Genomic DNA, 23261 nt, shown 5'->3' on the forward strand with positions numbered 1-23261 from the left:
ACCTCTGGAGAATTTTTCTTACTATGCTTCAGGTAAGGTTTTTCCCTGTGACCTTGGCTAATCAAGCAGCTAAAGATGTTTGCTGACCCACTGTTTGGCCTGGCTGTAGCCAAGATCGTTATCTTTTCTTGTTTCTCTAAGAAAGAAAAGAAATGGTGAATATGTCATTTCCAAGAATTGTCCTTTTATGTTATGTTATTTATTTATTTTGAGTTGCACAGCTCCAGATCACCTTGTACTGACAGTCTGAGCCAGATGATGGCATCAGTGATCAGAAAGCAGAGACAGAAATTCGTGATTTTTTACAACAAATCCCAGTTAGGCCAGTTCTCACAGCTGACAATGAAATCTGACAGTGCAACATCCAAATTATCAAAGCTCTCCATACAGCTGTTTTTCAGACTGTACACAATGACAATAGATGCCATACGCTTCCCAGAAGTCCTTTAATAATGCAAGAAAATGTAACATTTCTTCTTTTGATGCATAAGATAAAAACCTTCAAACAGCATAACTGGAAGATGTCATTGGTAGTGAGAAGAAGATACAGTAGGAGTTGTACTATGATGGTCTCACAGTTCTTCTCAAAGGCAAGAATGAATTATAAGCCCAGAGAGATTTGTCCAAATTTCTTGCAGTAGCAAGCAACTGAGTCAGGGTGTAAGTATGGTTTCACAGAATCACAGAATAGTTAAGGTTGAAAGTGACCTCTGGAGGTCACCTGCTCCAACCCCTGCTCAGGCAGCACCACCTACAGCAGGTTGCCCAGGACCATGTCCAGGTGGCTTTTGAAGATCTCCAAGGAGGGAGACCAGCAGGTCTCCAACCTGTCTCGGCAACCTATTCTAGCACTCCACCACCCATATTGTAATGAAATGCTTTGTGGTGTTCAGAGAGAACCTCCTGTCTTCCAGTTTGTGCCCATTGCCTCTTATCCTGGCGCTGGGCACCCCTGAACAGAGCCTGGCTGCGGCCTCTTTGCCCCCTCCCTGCGGGGATTCCCAGCCCTGGGGGAGATCCCCCTGAGCCTCCTCTTCTCCAGGCTGAGCAGTCCCAGCCCTCCTGGCCTCTGCTCACAGGAGAGGTGCTCCAGTCTCTTTGTCATCTTGGTGGCCCTACAAAGAACCCTTTCCAGTATGTCCGGGCCTCTCTTGCACTGTGGAACCCAGAACCAGACACTACTTCAGGTGTGGCCTCACCAGTGCTGAGCTAAAAGGAAGGATTACCTCACTCAGCCTGCTCTGTTGACCAGTACTGGTCTCTGAACGGTAGTTTTGGGCTTCTTGGTTTCAGGTTTTAAGTTTTGCCAAACCCCATTCCATTGTCTTTGTAAACTTTGTTGCATGCTCTTCTTCCCCTTTCTGTGGGGAGGGTCATTTCAGAAAGTCTCCCAGAGTTGTAAGATTTCCTGATGTTTGATATAGGGAAATATATGACACACAAGAAATGGCCTGTGACAGATACCAGAATTAAAGTTGTGTTTTTGCAGTAGAAAGTTCCACTAACCTTGCATATTTGAAAGTGATTGTGCAGGCATAACTGGGGGGGGTATGTTAAGTAGATAAGGGGACAGTGGAAGGTCCCACTGTCCCAAAATAAGGGGGATGGCTAAGAAAAACAAGACAAGCAGTTGCAGAATCAGCAAAACAAACAAACAAACAAACAAACCAACCAAACAACTGTTGTTTCTCACACAGAGCCACAGGCAAGCCTGTTTTTTTTTTTTTGTTTGTTTGTTTGTTTGTTTTTTTTTTTTTAGAGAAGAGCCATTGTATGTACAGAAAGGAGTTATTTTGGTGGTGAAAGGACACCAAGTACTTTTTCCCTTGGTAAAGGCAAGTTATTTGCCAAGGAAACGTCTCGGATTTTGTTTGCTGTTTTGAAAAACTTTGGATGGCGTATCAAAATTTCGTAGCTCCTTACAGGTTCAATGGCGTGCTCATGACTTGAATGTCTGAACGTAAGAGGTGCAGACCTAAGCTCTCTGTGGGTTCACCACAATGCTAACAGGTAACAGTAACACTATATGCAGACAGCAGAGGACCAAAAGCTATTGCTACTCTATCTTTTGCAATACTTGCCTAAATAAAAACTATTATTGTGCACTTTCAGTTTCAGAAGAAAAAATGCAACCTGTCTGGTTAGTGGGTAATTCCAGTTACAAAACTCATAGCATTCATTCATACAGAAGTCATAGCATTCCTCGAGATAAGATTTAGCTTTGGCATTCACAATGCATGGAAATAACTGCATTTTTCCTTATTACTGTCCTTTACTGTTAACAGAGGACATTTCTCACTCTGGTTTCCTGGAATTAATGTTTTCTTAAACATTAGTTTTATTTCCTAAGAAATGTTTTCCCTTAAAGAAGAAGTTTTGTCTCCCTGTGACTCACAAGGTTTATTCACTGGGTTCTGCAGAGGGTTCTGTCTCCTGCACAAGCTTTTTAGTAAAATAATCCAAGGACAGTAAACATATACAAGCAAAAAAAAAAATTTGTAAAAACATAGACCCAGCTGTAAGCTGCATGAGGCAGAAATTAATTTGGTGTCAGGTATGAAGTCTGGAATGCTAGGGAATTAAAGACGGGTTTCAAAATAAAAATGTGTAAATATTGTGTCATAGAATCATTAAGGTTGGAAAAGCCCTCCAAGATCATAAGATCCAACCATCCCCTACCACCAGTGTCACCCACTAAACCATGTCCCTAAACACCACGCCCAACCTTTCCTTGAACACCCCCAGGGCTGGTGACTCCACCACTTCCCTGGGCAACCCGTCCCAGTGCCTGACTGCTCTTTCTGAGCAGAAATGTCTCCTCATTGCCAATCTGAACCTCCCCTGGCACAACTTGAGGCCATTCCCTTTGGTCCTGTCACTGGTTACCTGCAAGAAGAGACTGACCACCAGCTCCCTACAATTTCCTTTCAGGTAGGTCTTCAATTTAATAATTGACGTATTTGATGTATTGCATGAAGACACCATGAAATAAGGAAAAAATATAATCAGAGTGAAGATAATAATTATTATTTTGAACTGTAGTGTGAAAATCCTGCTACCCCACAGCAGGTCTCTGGGAAGAGACCTGTACTGCAGGGTGGCTGCAGTTATGTCTGCCAAGGTGAAGGGAAGCTCATTGCTATTTTGTCACAAGCACAGAGCAGAGGACTGTGTTTAAACATCTGTGTTTTGGGCCATGCTTGGCACCTGGTATGGTTTGGGATGGCTGCCCAAAGCATGGTGGGCCTGCAGGCCATCGCAGCTGGGTTGGCCTCTTTTCACAGGTAACCAGTGATAGGACTAGAGGGAATGGCCTCAGGTTGTGCCAGGGGAGGTTCAGGTTGGCAATGAGGAGACATTTCTGCTCAGAAAGAGCAGTCAGGCACTGGGACAGGTTGCCCAGGGCGGTGGTGGAGTCACCGTCCCTGGGGGTGTTCAAGGGGAGGCTGGATGTGGTGCCTGAGGACACGGTTCAGTGGGTGACACTGGTGGCAAGGGGATGGTTGGACCAGGTGATCTTGAAGAGCTTTTCCAACCTTCTATGGTTCTGTGAGGAGGTCAGGATGGAGGGTGGGAATTATAACCCTTTTTAACGATCCCTGTGGGAAAACAAACAAACCAACAAACAAATGACCAAACAAATAACCAAACATAATCTTTATTTATTTTTTTAATCCTTGGTGAAGGGAAGGCTGGGAACGAGGGCTAGAGACCTCATCCTCCCTCAGTCCTCCCCGCCAGGCGGCAGCACCGCCATTTCCCCGTCCCCCTTCCCCCCCCCGGGGGCCATGGAGCCCCGCCTCCCGCCCTCCCCGCGCGGTCGCCATGGCGGGGCCGGGAGCCTCCTCCCGCCTCCTCCCCGGCCCGCGGGCGGCGCATGCGCGCTGCGGGGCACCGGGGGAGGGGGGGGGCAGCTGAGGGCGAGGGGGCTCCGCCATGGCGGCCTCCATCATCCGCAGCCGGGCGGCGGCCGGGCTGAGGGGCAGCGGGCTCCGCGCCACCCTGGGCACCGCCACGGCCAAGGTAGCGGCTGGAGGGCACGGGGACGGGGCCGGGAGGGCGGCAGCCGGGCCCTGGGGTGGCTCTGGGGTGGCTCTGTGGCGGGGCCGCCTGCCCGCGCGTCCCCTCAGACTCAGAGGCTCCTTCTCGTTCTCCACAGGGTTTCCCCCCCCCCTTGGTTGCTTTTTCTTCCCTCCCCTGGGCTTTGTTTTCCTCAGGTTTTTGGGTAAATCGCTTGGGAAATGTCCTTCCCTGCTCGGGCGGTGCCGGGGTGACCCCTCAGCTTCCTCTAAACGCCGTGTCAGCGAGCCGCCTGCTTTCATAACCCCTTAAAAAACAAACAAACGAAAAAAAACAAACAACCACGGTAAGCCCCGCGGGACCCGCTTCTCCTTGCTCACCCCGAGGAAGGTCGCCCCGAGCTCCCCTCTCGTGTTACGCCGCCAGCGCCTCGCCCTCGGGTTGCCTGCCAAGGGAAGGAGCTGCCTGGGAGCTGCAGCAATCCTCGGGGTTTAGGCTTAGGCTGCCCCCAAATGCCACAGGGAGGTCCTCCTGGCGTCCGTGGGTCTGCTGAAAACCCAGTTTTCACGACCCAGGCTGTTCGAAACGCCCAGATGCGCACCTATTGACGTGGTGCTTCTGCCAACGCTACTTACTAAACAATCAAAGGCAAAATTTTGCCTGAACCTAAGTAATTTTTCAAGGCTTTTCACCTTGAACCTGTCAGTTATGTACATAACTTGCAGATTTGCTGCGCTATGTGCATAAAGGTAAGGTTTTCTCCTCTACTGAAACATACAAAATGCTGCCAATGTTTTTGACTTCTGTGGTTGGAAGCTTTTTTGTTATGAAGTACAATTACTTTACAAGCTACTCTTTGGAAATCTCTGTCTTCTGAAACTGTACGAGTAGCTCTTTTTAAAATGCATTTCTTATGTAGTACTGCTTCTGATGTTTTACCATCAAAACTGGTTTCTCCCAGGACTGTGTTATAGACAGTAACTAGTCAGAAGTTCCTGGGGGTGCTCTTCAAAAATTCAGGCTCACTCCACATTGGGATTTCCCGGACTGTATGTTAGGCCAGTTGTCTTTTACCTAGCATTTGAAAAATTGGTTATCTTTTAGCAACCCTCTGACCGGGGGTTGATGTTTGTATCTAATCGGTTGTGCCTAGTTTTCTCTGTTTCACGATAATCATATGAAGGCAGAACAGCCTGTAGCAAATGTAATTAGCTATTTTCAATTGCTAAAGTTGGTGTTTCTAATTCCCCTCCTACCCAGAGCTTAGTTTTTAGTTTGGCAGAAGGAGATAGTTAACCGAAATTGTAGAATAAACCTATTCTGCATGCTTTTCTCTGTTCTCTTATGCTTCCAGACTTGCTTAAGGTTCTTTTCCCTGCAGATATATTCCTTAAAATACTTAATGCCTTATAGCATTAAGTTCACATTTTTAATCCTGCCAACCCTTGCCACAGCTAGCAACCTCCCCAGCTCTTCCCCAATGTCCCCAGTAAAACCCCTCAAGACTCTGTAACAGGCCTGACACGAATGGTTAATATGGAAGATAACATACAAGAAGTATAGGATTAAGTGGGCAGATGTTTACATTGATACACTTAACTGTACTTGTTTAATACGTTGACTTTTTTTTTAAACCTAAGCAGCAGCTTTTCGTAATACAGTCATGTTCTTTGTTTTATTTTTGTTCTTTTTTTGTTTTTTCTTTTTTCTTTCAGATTCTTGGTGGAGGTCCAGGAATACTCAATAATCATGGCTTTCAGGTGCAACAGCAGCAACAGAGGAAGCTGTCACTACATGAATACTTGAGCATGGGACTGTTGCAGGAGGCTGGTATTTCTGTTCCACATGGAGTAGTTGCCCGGACACCGGATGAAGCTTACAAAATAGCAAAAGAAATAGGTATAACATTAAAGAGAACACATACAATATAGGCATGGGATTGATACAAGGTGTAACTACTTTTTCTGTCTTTCCTGGTAAGACATTTCTTGGAGTTGTGAATACAGCTTCTCTTCAAGAGACAGCCTTTCCTATGGAGCGACTTTCTTGCAGATATGAGACTTTAGAGCTGATGTTTTCCTAATACAAAATTTTCTAAAGTTTAAGTGCATAAGCACACAGTGAAATCACTTAAGTGTCAGTTTTAACGATGCTCTGTGCATAGAGACTGGTTTATGAAGCTGAACTGTGTCCCCGAAACTGCAGTGGGGAATTTTCTAACCCTGCTTTTGGTGAAGGCTATGGACATGTATTTCAGTCACCATCATAAATACTGAAGATATTTTGCCTGAAACTTGTGAGTCTTGTTTGGAAGGAATGTATTAGCTTAGATTCATACAACCACCTAGGCTTCTTTTGGGTAACAGACTGTGCAAATCCCAAATTTATTTTTGCTCTCAAGTCAGGTTAGAGGGAATCTTCTGTGAAGAGCTTCGTAGTTGGTTATAGATGAGGCTTTTGTAGTTCAAAATCCTATAGAGCTGAAGATGCAATGGACGTTTATTATGTTTTAGGCTGCAGAAAGGTTAAATCCTATTCCTTTGAGGATATGCTTTTCTGTCAGGATGCAGCTACTTCACGTGGGAGGGGAGGTCTTTGGCGGCTTGTAGTTAGTGCTGAATTCCTGGATTGTTGATGGAAAAACATCCAATCTCCTTTGCTTTTGCGGTAAAAATGTAGTGTTTAATTTAGTTATAATGTAGAAGTCTGCTATCGTTTGCAGCATCAATGCTACCTTTTTATTTTAAGTTTAGAGGTTCACCCCCCAAATATATTAAGCTTTTCACACTGTTTTAATAGAGGATGTTACTTTTTTGTCATACAGGTATTCTACTCCTATATGCAAGTGCCTTAACCTCTTTTCACCTCCAAGTGGATACATTTGTAGTGAGTGATTCCTGAGGTTACATGTTTTGTTAGATTCCTTTCTGTTTCATGTATAGATTTAATGCAAGAAATAACATCTGAAAAAAAAGATATTTTCCTAGAGCAAGTTGTGCTGCTTTATGTAGAGAGGAATCAGCTTCAGATCTGATGTCCCAGAAATTAAAGTATTTTCTGCCTGTCATCTGTCTTGTTCCTTGTAGAGAGGAACTGATACACAATTGTGACTTTATCGTCATGAAGGAAACATCTTAAAACAATTCCTTTCCAGCTATTTTGAGAATTGTTTAAATCCCAGTCCCTCAACTTCAGTGAGAACTGAGCCTTTGGAGTCACCTAAACTTCACAAGTAGGGCATAACCCTCTGCTTACGTTAGTACCTGCACAGAAGTTCTGCTACCGGCAAATAAGACGACCTTTGCCTGAGTTTTTTGACAGCTGGCGAGCTCACAGGTCAGGATTCCTTTATTTTGCTCCTTGTTCAGGGAGGAAACGTGTAGCCAAGTAGGTATGTCTGTAGTTAATTGCTAGGTTATAGCTCAGGCTCGCCCACGTGGCTTCCCAGGTATGCCTGTTGTCTGGCATCTGTGACTCTGCAGTTCTTTAGGGGTCAGGAGAATAAGGTTGTGAAGTGTATCAGGTAGCACCACTTAAACAAGAATGAAGGAATTCAGAGCTTCTGGTTGTCAGTCGTGTACTTCCTTTAAGTTGGTGTATCTTTGGCACTGTGGCTTTGTTTGGTAAGAGAGATAAGAGAGGGAAGACTTAAAACAGGGAAGACTGAAGAAGCCTGGGTTTTTGGGTCTTTCCTCAGGCATTGTCCAGAGCTCTTTCTGAATGTGGCAGACTATCCTTTGCTCCAGTGTTTTGGTTTTCTGTGTTAATTGTAGCCATTTCCCTCTGCCTTTCACTTAGTATGTACTTAAAACCCCCTAAATCTCTAGAATGAAAAAACTCACTTTTTTGTCCACCTGTTCCTTGTTTGTTTTTGTTGTGTAAGAGTTGTCCTGGTAGATAGGGGATTCTTTTTTGCTTCTCTTCGTGTGTCAAACTTTTTTCAAGTGTTTGTCTAACCCATTACAGAGATAGCTGGTGACACCGCTCGCTCTGTCTTTCTGGTGCAGATCCACGCGCTCCTGATAACCTTTAGTCAGAAATCTGCTCTCTGTCAACTTCAGCTTGGCTCTGGGTTTGTTTCCTTTTGCAGATGCCTCACTCCAGTTAGAAATGGGTGACTTCTAATGGTAATTAGAGTTATTTCTACCCATTTAGAGCATAACAAATGCTTTTTATTAAGAGATTATCCTAATTCAGCTGTGTGTATAGCTAAATCAGTCGTATGAATACAGCCAAACCTTAACCATCCCAGGGGTTATTGTCACTGCAAGATAACTAGAATCAAGCTGAGGCATACTACCCTACACTAATGTTACCATTTGTTGTAGAGCTGAGTAAGAGGAGCACGTCGTATATCTTTAAATAACAAAAATAATGGATTTGTTAGAATTTTATTCTAAGCTATACTTAGCTTGAGGTCCGAAGTGAGCTGAAATGGTCTGGAAGGCAGAAAGGTTGTTTGTTTATCCTCCTTCTGCCCAGCTTTCCTTGTACTGATTTTTTTTTTTTTTCTGATGAAGACCAAAGTGTCCTAAATAGAGCAAATTGTTTACCCATATGTGAGGTAATTCTAAAACGTAAGTGGAATAAAATAGAGGATTTGAGATTCATTATTTTCTTCCCTATGACAGTTTTCTAATATTCTTAAAGGAAACTGAGATGAAATTGGATGCTGTGAGCAACTTTTAAGCAATGACGCCAGATCACTTAATGGTTTGAGTTGTAAGGAAACTACAAATCAATTTTTGTTGCTATTTTTCAAAATTTGATTTCTTTGCTGCAGGTGTTGAATTTCTTAAAGTGCTTTTTCAACTCAGATTTTCGTTCTGGCTAGACTCTGCAACTGATTATTCCTTCTCTTTTTTTAGAGTGCTTTTCGTTGTGTCATAGGAAAGTTGGACACTACTAAAGCATTGCTTTGCATGTAGCTTTATCTTCTTTTTTTTTTTCTCTCTGTGGAGAGTTACTGGGATTTATTACTTATCAAGCAGCTTTTCCTTAGAAATTGCCCTCTATCCCACTTCAAGGGAATTGTTGCCATGTACTGGTTCATGGAACTACATTCCTTCAAAGTAATTACTAAGTAATGCAGACCCTGGGAACAAGTTTGGACCTCCTGTAAACATCATTGTTAATTTCCCCCCAGTGTTTCACTGCTTCCATTCAAGACCTCCACCTCTCATTTGTGCCACTGAAAGGACGTGTTTTATTCAGAACTGAGAAGACTGCTATCTGATGCAGTCTTTAAAGTTTTTTTTTTTTTTTAAATCAGTGAAGTATTTTTAGTCATTTGTGGGCTTTGCAATATGTGGCTGTTCATGTGAGTGTCTCACTTAGATTTTGAAAATGTGAGTAACTTCTGTTGTAGAGTATTGATCCAACACTGTAGTATGTCTTGACGACTGCCTTGGAGTTTACTTTTGGAGCTAACACTTTTACTGGTGCTGCTTTAGAGGAGTCGATACGTGCATCAAAACCATGACTAACAAACCTAAAGACTGCTCCTTGCAGAACAGATGTTTCACCAGTGTGATAGCAGATAGCTCAGCAGAGCACACTCTTAGAAAACACACAGTGCATGTGAAAGTTTATGCATTGTGGTAATTGAAAGTTTGATGCTTCCTAACTCCTTCCTCTGGTAACAGTTTTTTGTGTTGCATGCCCACAGAAAAGCTTCTTTTCTTTCGTGGAACACATCTATTTCCATTCATGCTGAAATGAGAGATGTGTCTTGAGGCAGCTTTGGTAGTGTTCCTGTGGTGTTGTAGGATTTTAAGGTAGTGAATCCCATGGCTTCGTGTTCATGGCAGACTTCCAAATTTTAGTTTAATAAAGTAAGCTGTATGGAAGCGGAGGTGGTAAGAAACCTAGTGTATTACATTCCACTTACCCACACCTGAGTTACTGGAAGGAAATTGGAAGCAGTAGAGTTTTTCCTGTTCCTGCTGTTATTAACAATTAATAACAATTAACAATTAATAACAGTTGCCATTGCAACTTGAGTTGGTGTCCTTATCAGTGTGGTTTATAAGGAGTGATCTTTTTTGGTAGGTCTTCCACAGAACGACTGAAGTGATTGGCAGGGCTGTCTTCCTAATGACATTTCTCTGGTTAATAGATGTTTGTTTTCAGACCTTTAAGTTCTTTTCAATATTTATATTTTATTTTGCTGTCTGTTGCTTAAACCTTCAAAAAGTAATGCTTAAATGTGGGTAGATCTATAGATAATTCTTTTGATCCCAGGCTCTGTTTAATCAGAAACTAAAATCTAGTAAAAATAATGTATTTTAGTTTGTCTGTAGAGTCTGAAGCGCCACAGAGTTATTCCTACGCTGTAGGACATGGATGATGCTCTTAGGTGGAAAACTTGTACAGAAATCCTCCAGGTGTTCAAATACAACAGCTCTAGTGGCCAGATTTGGTAAGAGTGCTAAGCAGTTTTCTCGATTAGGATCCTAGTTACCTGGTCAAAGTCTGTAGATAACCAGCAGTTGTTGTCTAGAAACCAATATTTTCTTGCTTTTTGGCATCCAAAGCTTATGTTTTGCTTCATCCTTTGCTTTCTTCTGTAGCACTTCACTCCTTTAAAGTTCCTGTATTGGAGCGTGCTGTTGGTAATACTTGAGTGATTCAACTAACTCATCTAACCAGCAGGTTTAGATTTTGACTGCTGTATTTTAATTGCTTAAATTAAGCTACTGCCAAGCCTGTCTTGCAAGTTGATGAAAAACTTGATGCAGTCGATTAACGTCAGGATCCATTTGTGTAGAAAATAATTTGTAGTAGGTGTGAAACATCTTGTTTGCTCTCCTGACTTAGCAAGAGTTGGCACATAATTATTTCGATAATCAGACTTTTGCTTGCAGTGATTCCTCTAACTTGAACGTTTCCAAGGCTAAAAAATAATAATTTTGAAGTTGTGTTGTAAGCAGCTATGCTTATTAACAAGCCATGGTATACTTTGAAGAGATTCTCTGCATGTGTGGGCAGAGTTAGGTTTGGCATACTGTTTATGAGACTTCACTGCTAATAACACATTATTGGTTACAGGCCTATCTTCTCCTTCCCTAATTCCAGTAAACACAACACGATTGTCTAAACTTAGAATTTTTATTATACCCATGCAACAAGAAAGGATTGCTTTGCATTATAAATGGAGAAAGATTTAGCCTGGAACTAAAAACTTTTAAGTACAGAGTCACTGAGGCAAAGATTTGAATCCCTTTCTTTCCCAGGGTACGTTTGCAGTTGAGAACGTGATTGTCACTTGTGTTATTAGCCTATCACTGCCTCTTACTGTTTTCCCTGTTTTGTCAGAACACATTAGGTATGTGTAATTGTGGAGGTGTTCATGATGAGTGGAAAGCAGTACTGCCACCATGGTGAATGTTGGGCACAGAGAAGTGGCAGTGAGAATGATTTGACAAAAGTGAGAATGGAAACCTGTAAAGCAGAACGTTTTCGTTCAGGTTGTGTGCCCTAATCATCAGACTTTCTTCTTGCACAGGAAACCTCCAAGATAACAACAAGCCTTCTTGCCTCTTAATAAGCTTTATCATAAGCTTGTGTTGTACTTAGATCATCAGCGCATGTGTGTGTGGAGACAGGGACCTTTCACCCAGCTGGAAAGCGTAGGTGGTGGAATCAGAAGTTATTCCTTCCAATCAATAAATATCCTTATTTCTAGAAATAAAGATCAGGAAGTTTCCTGGTCGTGTCACTCTTTGTCACTGTCTGGTTAATAAACAGTTGTTGAAGATGTCCTGAACAGATGCTGGCTCTGTTTTTCTGATTTCAGGCACCTGCTCTTCTAATTGGTGTCTACTCTAATTATTGTAAACGTTTCCTGACTGTTTCCTGCTTGCTTACGTATGGTTTTAGTGCTAACTGCCATTAGTATAGAAACAGAGCTTTTACCAAGCACCAATTCTGAGTTTTTCATGTTGCTGTCATAGCTCACTTACCTCCACAGCTTGCTTCCCTGAGACCCTGGCAGTACTGAAGGTTTGTTGGTTTGTTCCAGCGCCCTGCATGCTCAGCAGTCCTCTGCTGTGGCAGAACCTGTGGTAGTGCTGCAGCTGCAACACTGCAGATGAGGTCTGTGACCAAACATTTCCATCCTCGGTAGTTTTAGGGCTGCTTTAAATAGGAGCCGTAGGAAAACCGTGTTCACTGAACAGTGGACTTTTTGCATGGGTCAGGTTAAGGTTTTCTCAGGACATATCTTTACTTTTGTTTTAGAAACATCTGTGAAACCTAATTGCCTGTGAACATAGCTGGTCAGATAACCCTTGAAGTTTTGTGTGTTGATACAATCAAGCAGCTAGTTTGCTTGCAGTGATACAGGAAAACAGATTACAAATAATGAATATGCTGCTCGTGTAATGCCACAAATTGTTGCATGCTCTCCGTGAAGGGTGGTCCAATGACAGCTTTATTCTGACTACAGTTGATGGTGAAAAGGTTCAAGTTGTTTCTTGCAGGCTTTTTTCAGGTGTCTCTGTGTGTTGCCATTCATACTACTTAAACTCTTGTAAGAAATACCCCTTGGGAGCAGGCCAGTGGTGCTCCTGTGTATGTTCTGTATGTAGTGTAGCCCAGTGTTTTGCCTCTTATGGTGCCAAAAGAACATGTTACTTAGGGAGCTTGTGAGGCTGTTTTCTGCAGTCTGTGCTCTTCAGTTTTCCCCAGCATCCTTAATTGTTGTCTTCAGAATATTTGAGGGAGCATTTCTGCTGGCTGCTTTTGGAATCTCATTTTGCCTTCGTGTCTACTGGCAGGCTTCACTGTCTTCTGTGTAAGAAACTCTTTTTTTCTTGCATCTTTTAAAAATTGACTTCCCTTGGTAGGTGGCATTTGTTTTTAGCTGGCAGTGGGTGTGATACAAAATATTTGTATATTTGTAGATGCTTTTTCTTTCTCTGTTCCTCACCAGGTATGGCTAAAGACAGTAATCACGTTCCCACCTTGTTCTCCTTTCCTAGGTTTAAAAAATGCCAAGCTCTTTCAGTTTCTTCTTGTAAGGGAAGCTCTTTATTTCAGTGATCATCCTATTAACCAGTCTTTACAATTGAAAATTACTTTCATGATCCTGCCTAGAGCTAAATATAATGTTCCACTTGAGGTCTTATCAGAGCTTTAGTTGGCATTTAGTTCTGACTTGTTCAGATTCTGGTCATCATTGCTGGGATGTAATTACTACAAAGAAGGTGCCTGTGAGTAAATTTCACTCCATAGCGAAGGTTTTTCCCCCTTGTTTTTTTTACTACCACTCAGAAATCATACTTGTCCAGATTTTGTTTCTATATATGTACAAGGGTAAACGGTGTTCAAATGGAACTTTATTTTTAAGCTGGCGTATGGCTTTAATTTATCCATGAAGCAACTATGATCTTGTACATGATGCATAATGTTTCTTAAAGCAAGCTAGCTTTGTACTTAAAGTCCTTGCACAAAGGTTGGTCTCATGAATAGGAAATGCCAATATCTTGTTTCACATGCCCTCTATAAAGCACAACTTGATTGCCAGTACTCAGTAGTTATAACAAAAAGTTGTCTTCAGGAGCAGAATTAGATAACAGACCATGATAAATCAACGTACACTTGCATGTTTATAATCTTCATGCTTCTTGTACCAGAGAGCCTCATATCAGTTGTTAAATTCAGAGACCAGAGTCTCTGAAAAGACCAGAGTGGCTCAGCTAACTGTGGCATGAAAGAAGATGAGATGTGCTACACAAATGTGATTGGGGCACCTCTTGCGTCCTGCAGTCTAGCTGCATTCTGCAGTGTATTCAGTGTGATTGGAGTTAAATAATATCTCACGTGGGGCTTTGTTTTTCTTCCTTTATCATCTTAAATTGCTTGATGATTTTTTTTTTTTTTGTCTTTCAATGACACTGCAGAATATCCCAGTTGATCATGATTCTATTCGCAGATTTTACTTTTTTAAACCCAAGTGCTTAGCTGGCTTTACCTACAGGAATATTTTAGAGAGGAATTTTAAAACAGTTTAAGGCAACTAAAAGACCTTGGTTGCTCTGAGAAAAATAGTGGCTTTGCTTAGGCCTTTGACTTCTGCAGAGCACTCAAGCTTATGCAGCAGTGCTCTGCCGAATAGAAGCCATGGTGCACCTGCAAGTTAACTTGGGTAAGTGCCATAGTTGTGTAACATTGCTGAGAAGGTGATGGTTATAGACATAAGGTATTTATACTTAATTGAGGAAAATACTGGATTATGATTCCTCAGATGTTTGATGTCATCTCGTTAATGGTCTGGGAGATACTAACCGTTTCTTACTGATGGCTTAATCATTTGGGATTCAAACACATTAAAAAAAATAATCAGAATACTCAAAGAGGAAGGGTGTTTTTTGAATACTAACTCATGAAGGTTTGTTCACAGAACAGCCTAAAGCTGCAATTTATGGGTTTTTGGAAGAGCCTTTGCGAGTTATGTTCCAGTCTTTGAATTCATGTTTGAGTTTTGGAGGAAGGGATAAAATGAAAGCAGTCTTTATTATTCTAACTGGGACAATTCATTTTAGTAGTTGCAGATGACAAATTTTGGGTTTTCTTTCATTCCAGGTTCAAAGGATCTTGTGGTCAAAGCACAGGTTTTAGCTGGTGGTAGAGGAAAAGGAACTTTTGAAGGTGGCCTCAAAGGTGGAGTGAAAATAGTTTTTTCGTAAGTTCTTTCTAAACTTTCTAAATTACCCAACCAAGTGGAAAAACTTCACTTTCACATAATGAATGGAACCTGTTGCCTAGTTTAAAATTGTTTTAATGATTAACCTTAAAAATAATAGAAATTAGTAAGATTTTCTTAATGCTACTTCTGTTTTGCCAAGAGTTTTTGTCACATTCTGAGCTTCTTTTATTCTAGCCCAGAAGAAGCAAAAGATATCTCCTCCAAAATGATTGGAAAGAAGCTGTTTACCAAGCAGACAGGAGAGAAGGGCAGGATATGCAATCAAGTATTTATCTGTGAGCGCAGATATCCCAGGAGAGAATACTACTTTGCAATAACAATGGAAAGGTCGTTTCAAGTGAGTAATATTAGAAATAAAGTCAACTAATTGAATTGTTATAGATACGTTTAAAAAAAAATTTGGCTATACCAGTTGCTTGCATTTGAAAATCAGAAAAATACTTGAGCTAAATTACATTTCATAGTATGTCTATGAAGTTGTTATATAGTTATATAGTTGTCTTAGTGTTTTATATGCTTTAAAAATGTTATGCTACGATTTAAATTTAAATTATAATGGAGGAGTATTGGCAGCCTCATCTGAAGTTCAAAGTCATATGGTTGAAGGGGAGGTGGGTGGAAAGAAGGGTCCTTTTCATTTTGGTTTTAGAATTTGCACTTATCTACCAGAGTTTAATTTAAAGATACAGCTGTGCATGTACACCCTACATGCTATTTAAGGGTGTTGGGAACAAGATAAGTAAAAGTGTTTTGGAAGAGCCGATAGTTCTGGATAAATTAAGCATCTGTATTCACCAGTGTATTGAGATTCTTAGGGATGCACAGGTGGGTCCCTCAATTTTGAGAGTGGTGGTAGCTTTCTTACTCCATTACTCTTCAGGAACTGGTAAGAAAGTTGGGGATTTGAGGTCTGCCTTCACAGCTTTCATGAACATGAAAACTGTAGTCTCCTCGGCTTTTCCGTTCTGTGTGTTTGGGTATGTAGTTTTTTAGGCTACAATACAAACCCAGTTACTGAGCTCTGTCAATGTATTACCTGACAGACAAGTGTTCCACTTAAGAAGAACAGAACATGAATTGCTAAATAAAAAAGCCAGGTTAAAGCAGGGAACATTTATTTCTGAAGCTCTGTGAACTGAGTTTGGTCTATCCAGATGATAAGAGTTTGTAGAAGCATGGATCTTGGTTATTTGAGGAGTACATCTGGTTTGAGTATGAAATAATTTTCTGTGGAGGAAACTAGTCATATTTTTGTTGAAAAATTTGAAGTTTAGTATTGCATTTGTTCCTGCCTCTTCATTTGTAGTGTTTCTTACAATAAAGTATCTTTTGTGTTGGGTTTTAGGACAGTTAGGTGACTTCAGCAGCTACGTTGTGTTGTACTGTACAAAAGTTTGGAAGATCCAAAACGTTACAGTATGCCTCCCAGCCTCACCACAAGGTGGCATTAAAATACTGCAAATGTCTGGATTTTGTAATTGTAAAATGTTGTACTACCCAAAGAAACATCCGTATGGAAATAAGAAAAAATTACTGTAACTGATTTAAGCAGTTTTGGGAGAGAATTCAAATGTATTTTCCTGACTTGCTCTTGCATTTAAAAAAAAAAAAAATCTTACTGGATTATGTTGAGCATAATTATGTGGATTATTGTTTTTTGATAGGGATGTTCTTTGTTTTTACTGTTGACTTCTTAAGTCTTCCTTTTGGAAGTACTTCTAATTGCTGTAACTAGTACAGAAAGCTGATGAGGAGGAACTAGCTTTCAGAAAGGTTGACTAGCACACGGCATAGTATTTGGTATTACTACAAACCCCTTTGTTTAAAATGGGGAAGAAAGCTTTTAAGGTAATTGAAAGTGGAATATGATGTCTCAAGCATTATTTAGCAATAGGGGCAAGACTTCTTATGTCCCAGAACTGTTCACTTTGGTCAGTTCTGTGGAATGCTGTTATTTTTGTGAAGTGTTTGTAGCTTCCTGACTGTTCAGGATACGAATATCCAGAGGTACTCTTTGTGCTGAACCTTGCTGTTTGATGTAGAATAACTCACTGTCTGCATGTTTGCTTTTGGAAGGATGGTGATGGGAGGGGAGTAGCGTGGTTATTAAGTATGTTCTCTGAACCAGCATCTTGTTTTCAGTAATTAACTGTCAGCAGATAGAAGGCTTTTTAGTGTTTAAGACCTGTGCTAATAGGCAATGCTTCTGTAATACACCAGCTGTCATAACACATGCATGGATGGCGATAAGGGAAGTTAGTTGACATTATATGACTGTGTCTTTGGAGTAAACAGGAGGACTGTTCCCACAGGGAGCAATTTCTAGGTGTTGTGGTAGTGAGTCCTTGATGTTTTCCTTGAGATTCAGCAGAGAAAACAAAACAACAACAACAAAGCAGAGAAGCCTCTACAAACGTTATCAATTTCATTTTCTTAGTTTCTTGTATTATTGAATAATTGAGTACTGTTTTCTCAGAGCTCCTTGACTTATTTTCATCGATGGCTATCGTTACTGAGCTCTATGATCCTACTGAACAGGAGTAGTTTGCCGTAATTTATCACTAGATTCTGCAGATCTAGATTTGTCCTTGGAGTATGGCAGGCACTTGTTCATTCTACCAGTTGATGTGTGTTTGTGTAGGGGTGAGTGGAGAAGGGGGAGATAAGGCTGTTCTTTGGTAACAACCTAGAACATAAAATGCATGTAATTACTAAGTTGAATCTTTCTATTAAAATTTAGTATGTCTATGTTAATTGCTCAGTTGCTATGATATATACAAAAAAAAGTTTTCCATGTTAAAAGAAATTGGGCTCAAGACACACCTTACAATTTAGAAAGTATTATTAAAAGTTGTTTATATAGACGTACTGAATAGAAAAGATAGTAGCATTCTTTTCAGTAAAAGCAAGCCAGTAAAATATTCCCAGCTAACAACAGGGTTTCATTGTTGTACAGTACATTATGTGAAGAACTAACTTTCAATTGTATGGTATAAAATTATTTATGCTTTTTTTTTTTTTCTCCTTTTCTAGGGTCCTGTGCTGATAGGCAGTTCTCAGGGTGGCGTTAATATTGAAGATGTTGCTGCAGAGAATCCTGATGCGATAATTAAGGAACCCATTGATATAGTAGAAGGCATAAAAAAGGAGCAAGCTGTTAGGGTAATTGTTAATGTGGAAAAGTACACATTAGCGAGGATGGGAGTGTTGTTTCTAAATCTTGTGAAGTGTACATGCGTTCAGCCTGCTGAGTTGTCTTAAACCATTTTGAAACAGATTTGAAGGAGTTATTTAAGTATTTTCAGTTTGATAGTCAATGTAAATCCAACTCTGCATGGCAGTGCTTTATATAGCTGCGTAAAAGCATAAAGTGACAACTTTTTTACTGGCTCTTTTAGGATAAGTGCAGTGTTTTATATCAAAACTAATCTTCAAACCTGAGATTTACTTCTTTCCTGGAAGACAGGAGAGGTTCTGTATCTACATATTCAGTTGATACTGAAATAATAGTTAGTGAGAGATTCCTAGTTTGTAACTGTAAATCAAAAAATCAACATCAGTTAGCTGATAATCAATCTTTTACTTTCAGCTAGCCCAAAAAATGGGATTTCCTCCTAATCTAGTGGATGAAGCGGCTGAAAACATGATCAAATTATATAACCTCTTTCTGAAATATGATGCTACCATGATAGAAATCAATCCTATGGTGGAAGATGCATCAGGAGTTGGTAATGTTTCTTTTATTTCATATTCTTCTTGTAACAGCTTGGCATTTTTGTAAATCTGAGTTAGTTTGCAATGAGTTTCAGCTAAAACTGCAGCTGTATACAGCAGGAGGTCTGGGCATTTACGTGGTGTGTTGAAAAATAAATTTAATAAAATATAAAATCTGAGAATCTAAGCAGAGTACACAGCTGTTTTTCATTGTTATGTATGATTGCAAGTCTGATGTAACATGCTTTAACATGTCTGTGTAGCATTTGAGGTATTATTCTAGTAGTAACGACGTGAAATGACTTTCTTTCTAACCGTTTTTTTCCCTTCAGTCATGTGTATGGATGCCAAGATAAACTTTGACAGTAATTCAGCCTATCGTCAGAAGAAAATCTTTGATATGCAAGACTGGACACAGGAAGATCAAAGAGACAGGGATGCTGCAAAAGCAGATCTCAACTACATAGGATTGGATGGAAACATAGGCTGTTTAGGTAGGTTCTGTTTAATGAATTTTAGATGATTTAGTGGATTTATAAAGTGACATCCTAAATGTTATTTTTATTCTCTTATAGTCAACGGTGCTGGTTTAGCTATGGCCACGATGGATATAATTAAACTTCACGGTGGGACTCCAGCAAACTTCCTTGATGTTGGTGGTGGTGCTACGGTGCAGCAAGTGACAGAAGCCTTTAAGCTTATTACCTCTGATAAAAAGGTGAGGGAAGACTTGAATAATAAGGGACTATAGAGGGGCAAAATAGGCTACGCTTTGAAATACGATTCTTACTGCATGTTTTGCAGAAAGCACATTTTTGTAAGCATAAAATTAAAAAGGGAAGAAAATTGAGGTGTTAGCTAAGTCTTGGTGCAAATGGAGAACGTCTGTAATCCCATTGAAGTCTTTTTCTCCTTTTTTTAAAAATAAATTATTTAGCTTCGTACTGACTAGGCAGTTTTGTGTCCTCTGGTTGAAATTACAGCTGTATTTGAATCTTTCCAGAGATTCTATGAGTGTCAAACTGCCCACGCCTGCTGTTTAAACAGAAACCAGTATTCAGATGGATTTCCATTTTTTCTCTTTTGTGCTAGTTTTGCAGCTGTTTTGCACATAGTTCGAGATAAATATTCTTTGTGCTGTGCACAAACAAATTTCTAAAGTACTAATTCTATATAGTGTAAGATAAAATAACTTTGTAGTGTACAACAGGATAATTTATTCCATCTAAAGCTTCTCAGAGGTTTATCTTTATCAATCATGCTCTGAAGTCATGCTCAGAATATTCTGAAATAATGTATGGTGGTGAGTTTATACAGAAAATACATCTTCTCAAGTAAGAGACCAGCTGTTGCCTGCAAACTTGTGCTGGATTGAAGGACAACATGGAAATTTCCTGGGTTAGGCATTTTTGAAATAGCATTTTCCTGAGGTAACTGTATTTCCTGAAGTAAAGTTTGTGACTATAGAACCGTGCTTTTGTTGCCAGTGTTCTCCAGAACACAAACACACAAACACAAGCCTTTCTTGAGCTGAGTCCCTTACTACACTTACAAAGCTTGAATTTTCCTTTGGTTGAAAGGCTGTGAGTGGTGCTTTTAGTTGAAATGCTTCTTGCCATTTTTAATACGAGTATTGTTATTGATTCTGCAGGTACTGGCTATTCTGGTAAATATTTTTGGTGGCATTATGCGATGCGATGTGATAGCACAAGGTATTGTTATGGCAGTGAAGGATTTGGACCTAAAAATACCGATTGTGGTACGATTGCAAGGTGAGTGTGTTTCAGTACATGGTAAACATCTTTCTGTCTGTATTGACAAATGTTCTTGAGCTTCTATACTACTTAGCAAGTATACATTGTGTAATAAGCTGAAGGCTATGGAAAAATGAAGCAAACTTAGAATTGAGATGATGAGGATTGGCCAGTTAATAAAAAGAGATTTCTTGCTTTTATCATTTATAAAGTAGTTGTCTTCTAGATTTATCCACTAGCTTAGTTCTGGAACAGGTTTCTTAGAAAATATGAGCATACTCCAGAAATAGTAGTGCACTATTCAGTAAGAGTTCCATTTTCTCTGTTTCTTAAGGTACACGAGTTGATGATGCCAAAGCTTTAATAACAGCAAGTGGCCTCAAAATCCTTGCATGTGATGACTTGGATGAAGCTGCTAAAATGGTAAGAGAGCTGGGTGTGAATATCCTTTTCAGTATCTGTTAGATACTATTAAAACATTCAAACTCCTTTCAGCGAACTAAAGGTAGCCTAGGATAAATCAGTGCCAGTTATTATCAGGGCTGCAAGCAAATGTTTTACAAATCAGTAAAAGTAGATTTTGTAAGAACACCTGTGATGTCAGGAGCTATTATGCCCCTGATTTTTTTTTTTATTTGGCCTTTTTTTCCTGAAAAGCAAGTTTAAGAAAAAGAAAAGGTTTGAAAAATAAGGCAGGTAAATGGCCATGTCAGTCACCTTCCTTGGCAGGGAAATGGCAAAGAGTTTAGCTTTATTAATTGAAATGAAATTCTTAAATTCAGGTAGCTGAAAAATGTAACACTTCATTTGATAAAGCACTGTATTTCAATATGTGTGATTAAAACCAAACATAGTTGATCGCCCTGTTGTTTAATAAAGTAATTAGATGCTCAGACAGGTTGGTTATGATTTTTGCTTCTTGGGGGTGAAGCTCCTGAAGCTTGGGATTGTTTGGAGTAAGAACTTGCTGAGCCTGACAGTGCAGCCCTCTGTTTTATGGGATAGTGTTGAGTCCTGCTTGGTTACAAAGCTTTGATTTGGTTCTTGGAAATCCTCCCTAGGAGTATTTAAGGGTTCTTAAACTGCATTTCATCTCTGTAATGTTTTTTTTTTTTAAAGCTGACGATGTTCTGTTAGTTGAAAAATGGAACCATTCAAATGTTGGACTTAGTTTTATAACCTTAAATCGCCTGTGCCTGGAGAAGCACTTTTTGCGAGGGTTCCATTTGTTTGTGCTTATTGTCCTTAGGTAATTCCTTAAACAGATTTATGTAAGGTGATGCAATGGGTGGGATAAACAAATGTATGAGGATGGGTCAGTGCAATAAGCTGAGCATTCAAAGCAGTAACTGTAACCAATGATGCTAAAAGTTGTGAATAAATACATTTTTTTTTTCCACCTAAATATTCACTAGCTGTGTGTAAATTATTCTGGCCAACAAGGATTTTAGATGAGTTTGAAGTTAGGTAACGTGGACAAGAAAAAATACTACAAATGTGTAGCAACAGTGAAGATGAAGAATCTTAATCTTCAAAAAGCAAGAGGGTGTAATTCCTATGCAGGAATTAATGCACAGAGGTTATGCAAGAGAAGTTTAGGCTCCATAGGGTGTCAAAATACGATCCAGAAATGTCTGCAACAAAAACATACAGGAGGAAAAGCCTCTGGATACATAAATTCTCCTGTGAGTGGGATGCCAGTGCTCTCCCTTCCCCCTCCCAATCCAAAAGAAGGTGGTACGTGAAGTTTAAAACTTTAAATGCTACTTTAAAAGTAGTGTTTTAGTATGATATTTGTTTGTTTGTAAGTAAGAGCCAGACATTGTTTAATCACGATATCTTTTCCAAGAGATTTGACTGATCTTTCAATTAACCACTTTTAAGAAACACTAGGCTAAATCAGTTTGCACACAATCTTTAGACTGTTCTCTGGCACTGCTTTATTTAAAGAGATTTGTTCTAACTCACTCAGAGTAGAAATGTTTTGAAATTAAATCTTTGTTTTCTTTTTCAGGTGGTGAAACTCTCTGAAATTGTAACCTTAGCAAAACAAGCTCAGGTGGATGTTAAATTTCAGTTGCCGATTTGATCTGAGAAATGTCATGCCAGCGTCTAGTATGTTCTCTGAAATACTGTGTTCTGTGGGATATTTTTCTTTTTTTTTTGTGTGGAGGTTTTGATTGTTCGACAGGCGCACAAACTGAAGTACCTGGTCTTTAATGTTAACATTCAGAGTGGGCAGAGTTCTTGTAAAAGCGTGCATTGCTGATATTTAGTCCTTCTTAGCTGTTCTCAAACCTCCAGCTTCTGCTGCAGAATGTCACTTGCAACATACTTTTGCATTGTCCAAAGCAAAGCTTCTGGTTGAAAGATAATAATTATGAATAAATTCTGAAGTTACTTTTCTTGTAAATTTGTATTAGCCTTGGTTAAAAATAAATATGACTAGATTATCTAGTTGTCCATGCGGAGAAATGTATTGAAACGGTATTTTATATCGGAGACAGTTGTACTTAGTGGTGTAACGGACTTGAGCAAACAAATCATTATTTATGAACAGGTGCATTTGAGCTTGATCAGAAACATTTTTAGAAGTGCTTCACTGAAGTGGCTGGTTACTCTTCTGGACAACGTGTTTAATCACTACAAAGTATACTGTAGCACTTAGATTTTCACGATTTCGGGTCTTTGCAAAACAAAAAAAGCATTGTGTAGTTTTATATATGAACAAGCATTTACCAAATTTCAAGGAGATGAAATATACAGAGAATTAGAATGTTTATTGTACATTGCTGATAAAATTGTACATGAATAAAATGTCTCCCAAAACTTCTACTGTCTTTTTCTTTTTTTCCTCCTTTTGATCAGTTGCATAAACCCATGGATTAGACCATGATTTAAAGGTAGCAAGGTTAAAAGCTTTTAGAAATAAATTTATAATAAAACATGCTCTTTTTTTTTTTTTAACCTTGAAATTGCATTGTGTGTTAAAAATGTGAACTTATGTGGAAGTAGTTTTTGTCACCTTAAAATACTGTTGATTTTGGCATTGTGTACAGCTT

At 39.7% G+C, this 23261-nt stretch overlaps 1 protein-coding gene across 1 annotated transcript; it reads left to right on the plus strand.

The window, feature by feature from the left end:
- Positions 1-3863: 3863 nt before the first annotated feature.
- Positions 3864-23032, plus strand: SUCLA2 (succinate-CoA ligase ADP-forming subunit beta). Its single transcript, XM_068674793.1, has 11 exons — positions 3864-4023; positions 5736-5919; positions 14608-14707; positions 14906-15068; positions 17765-17893; positions 18321-18459; positions 18778-18939; positions 19021-19163; positions 20097-20217; positions 20534-20622; positions 22214-23032. The coding sequence occupies exons 1-11, from the start codon at positions 3937-3939 to the stop codon at positions 22286-22288; spliced, it is 1392 nt and encodes a 463-aa protein (XP_068530894.1). The 5' UTR covers positions 3864-3936; the 3' UTR covers positions 22289-23032.
- The last annotated feature ends 229 nt before the right edge of the window (positions 23033-23261 follow it).

The sequence above is a fragment of the Anas acuta genome, chromosome 1, assembly GCF_963932015.1.
Source record: "Anas acuta chromosome 1, bAnaAcu1.1, whole genome shotgun sequence".
In the NCBI taxonomy this organism is placed as follows: domain Eukaryota; kingdom Metazoa; phylum Chordata; class Aves; order Anseriformes; family Anatidae; genus Anas; species Anas acuta.

Excerpts from the sequence above, each read along its gene's own strand:
- SUCLA2 (XM_068674793.1), top strand. The coding sequence starts at position 3,937 with ATGGCGGCCTCCATCATCCGCAGCCGGGCGGCGGCCGGGCTGAGGGGC. Across the intron at positions 18,940-19,020 it reads TGGAAACATAGGCTGTTTAG|TCAACGGTGCTGGTTTAGCT; the intron begins GTAGGTTCTGTT and ends ATTCTCTTATAG. Across the intron at positions 20,218-20,533 it reads GATTGTGGTACGATTGCAAG|GTACACGAGTTGATGATGCC; the intron begins GTGAGTGTGTTT and ends CTGTTTCTTAAG.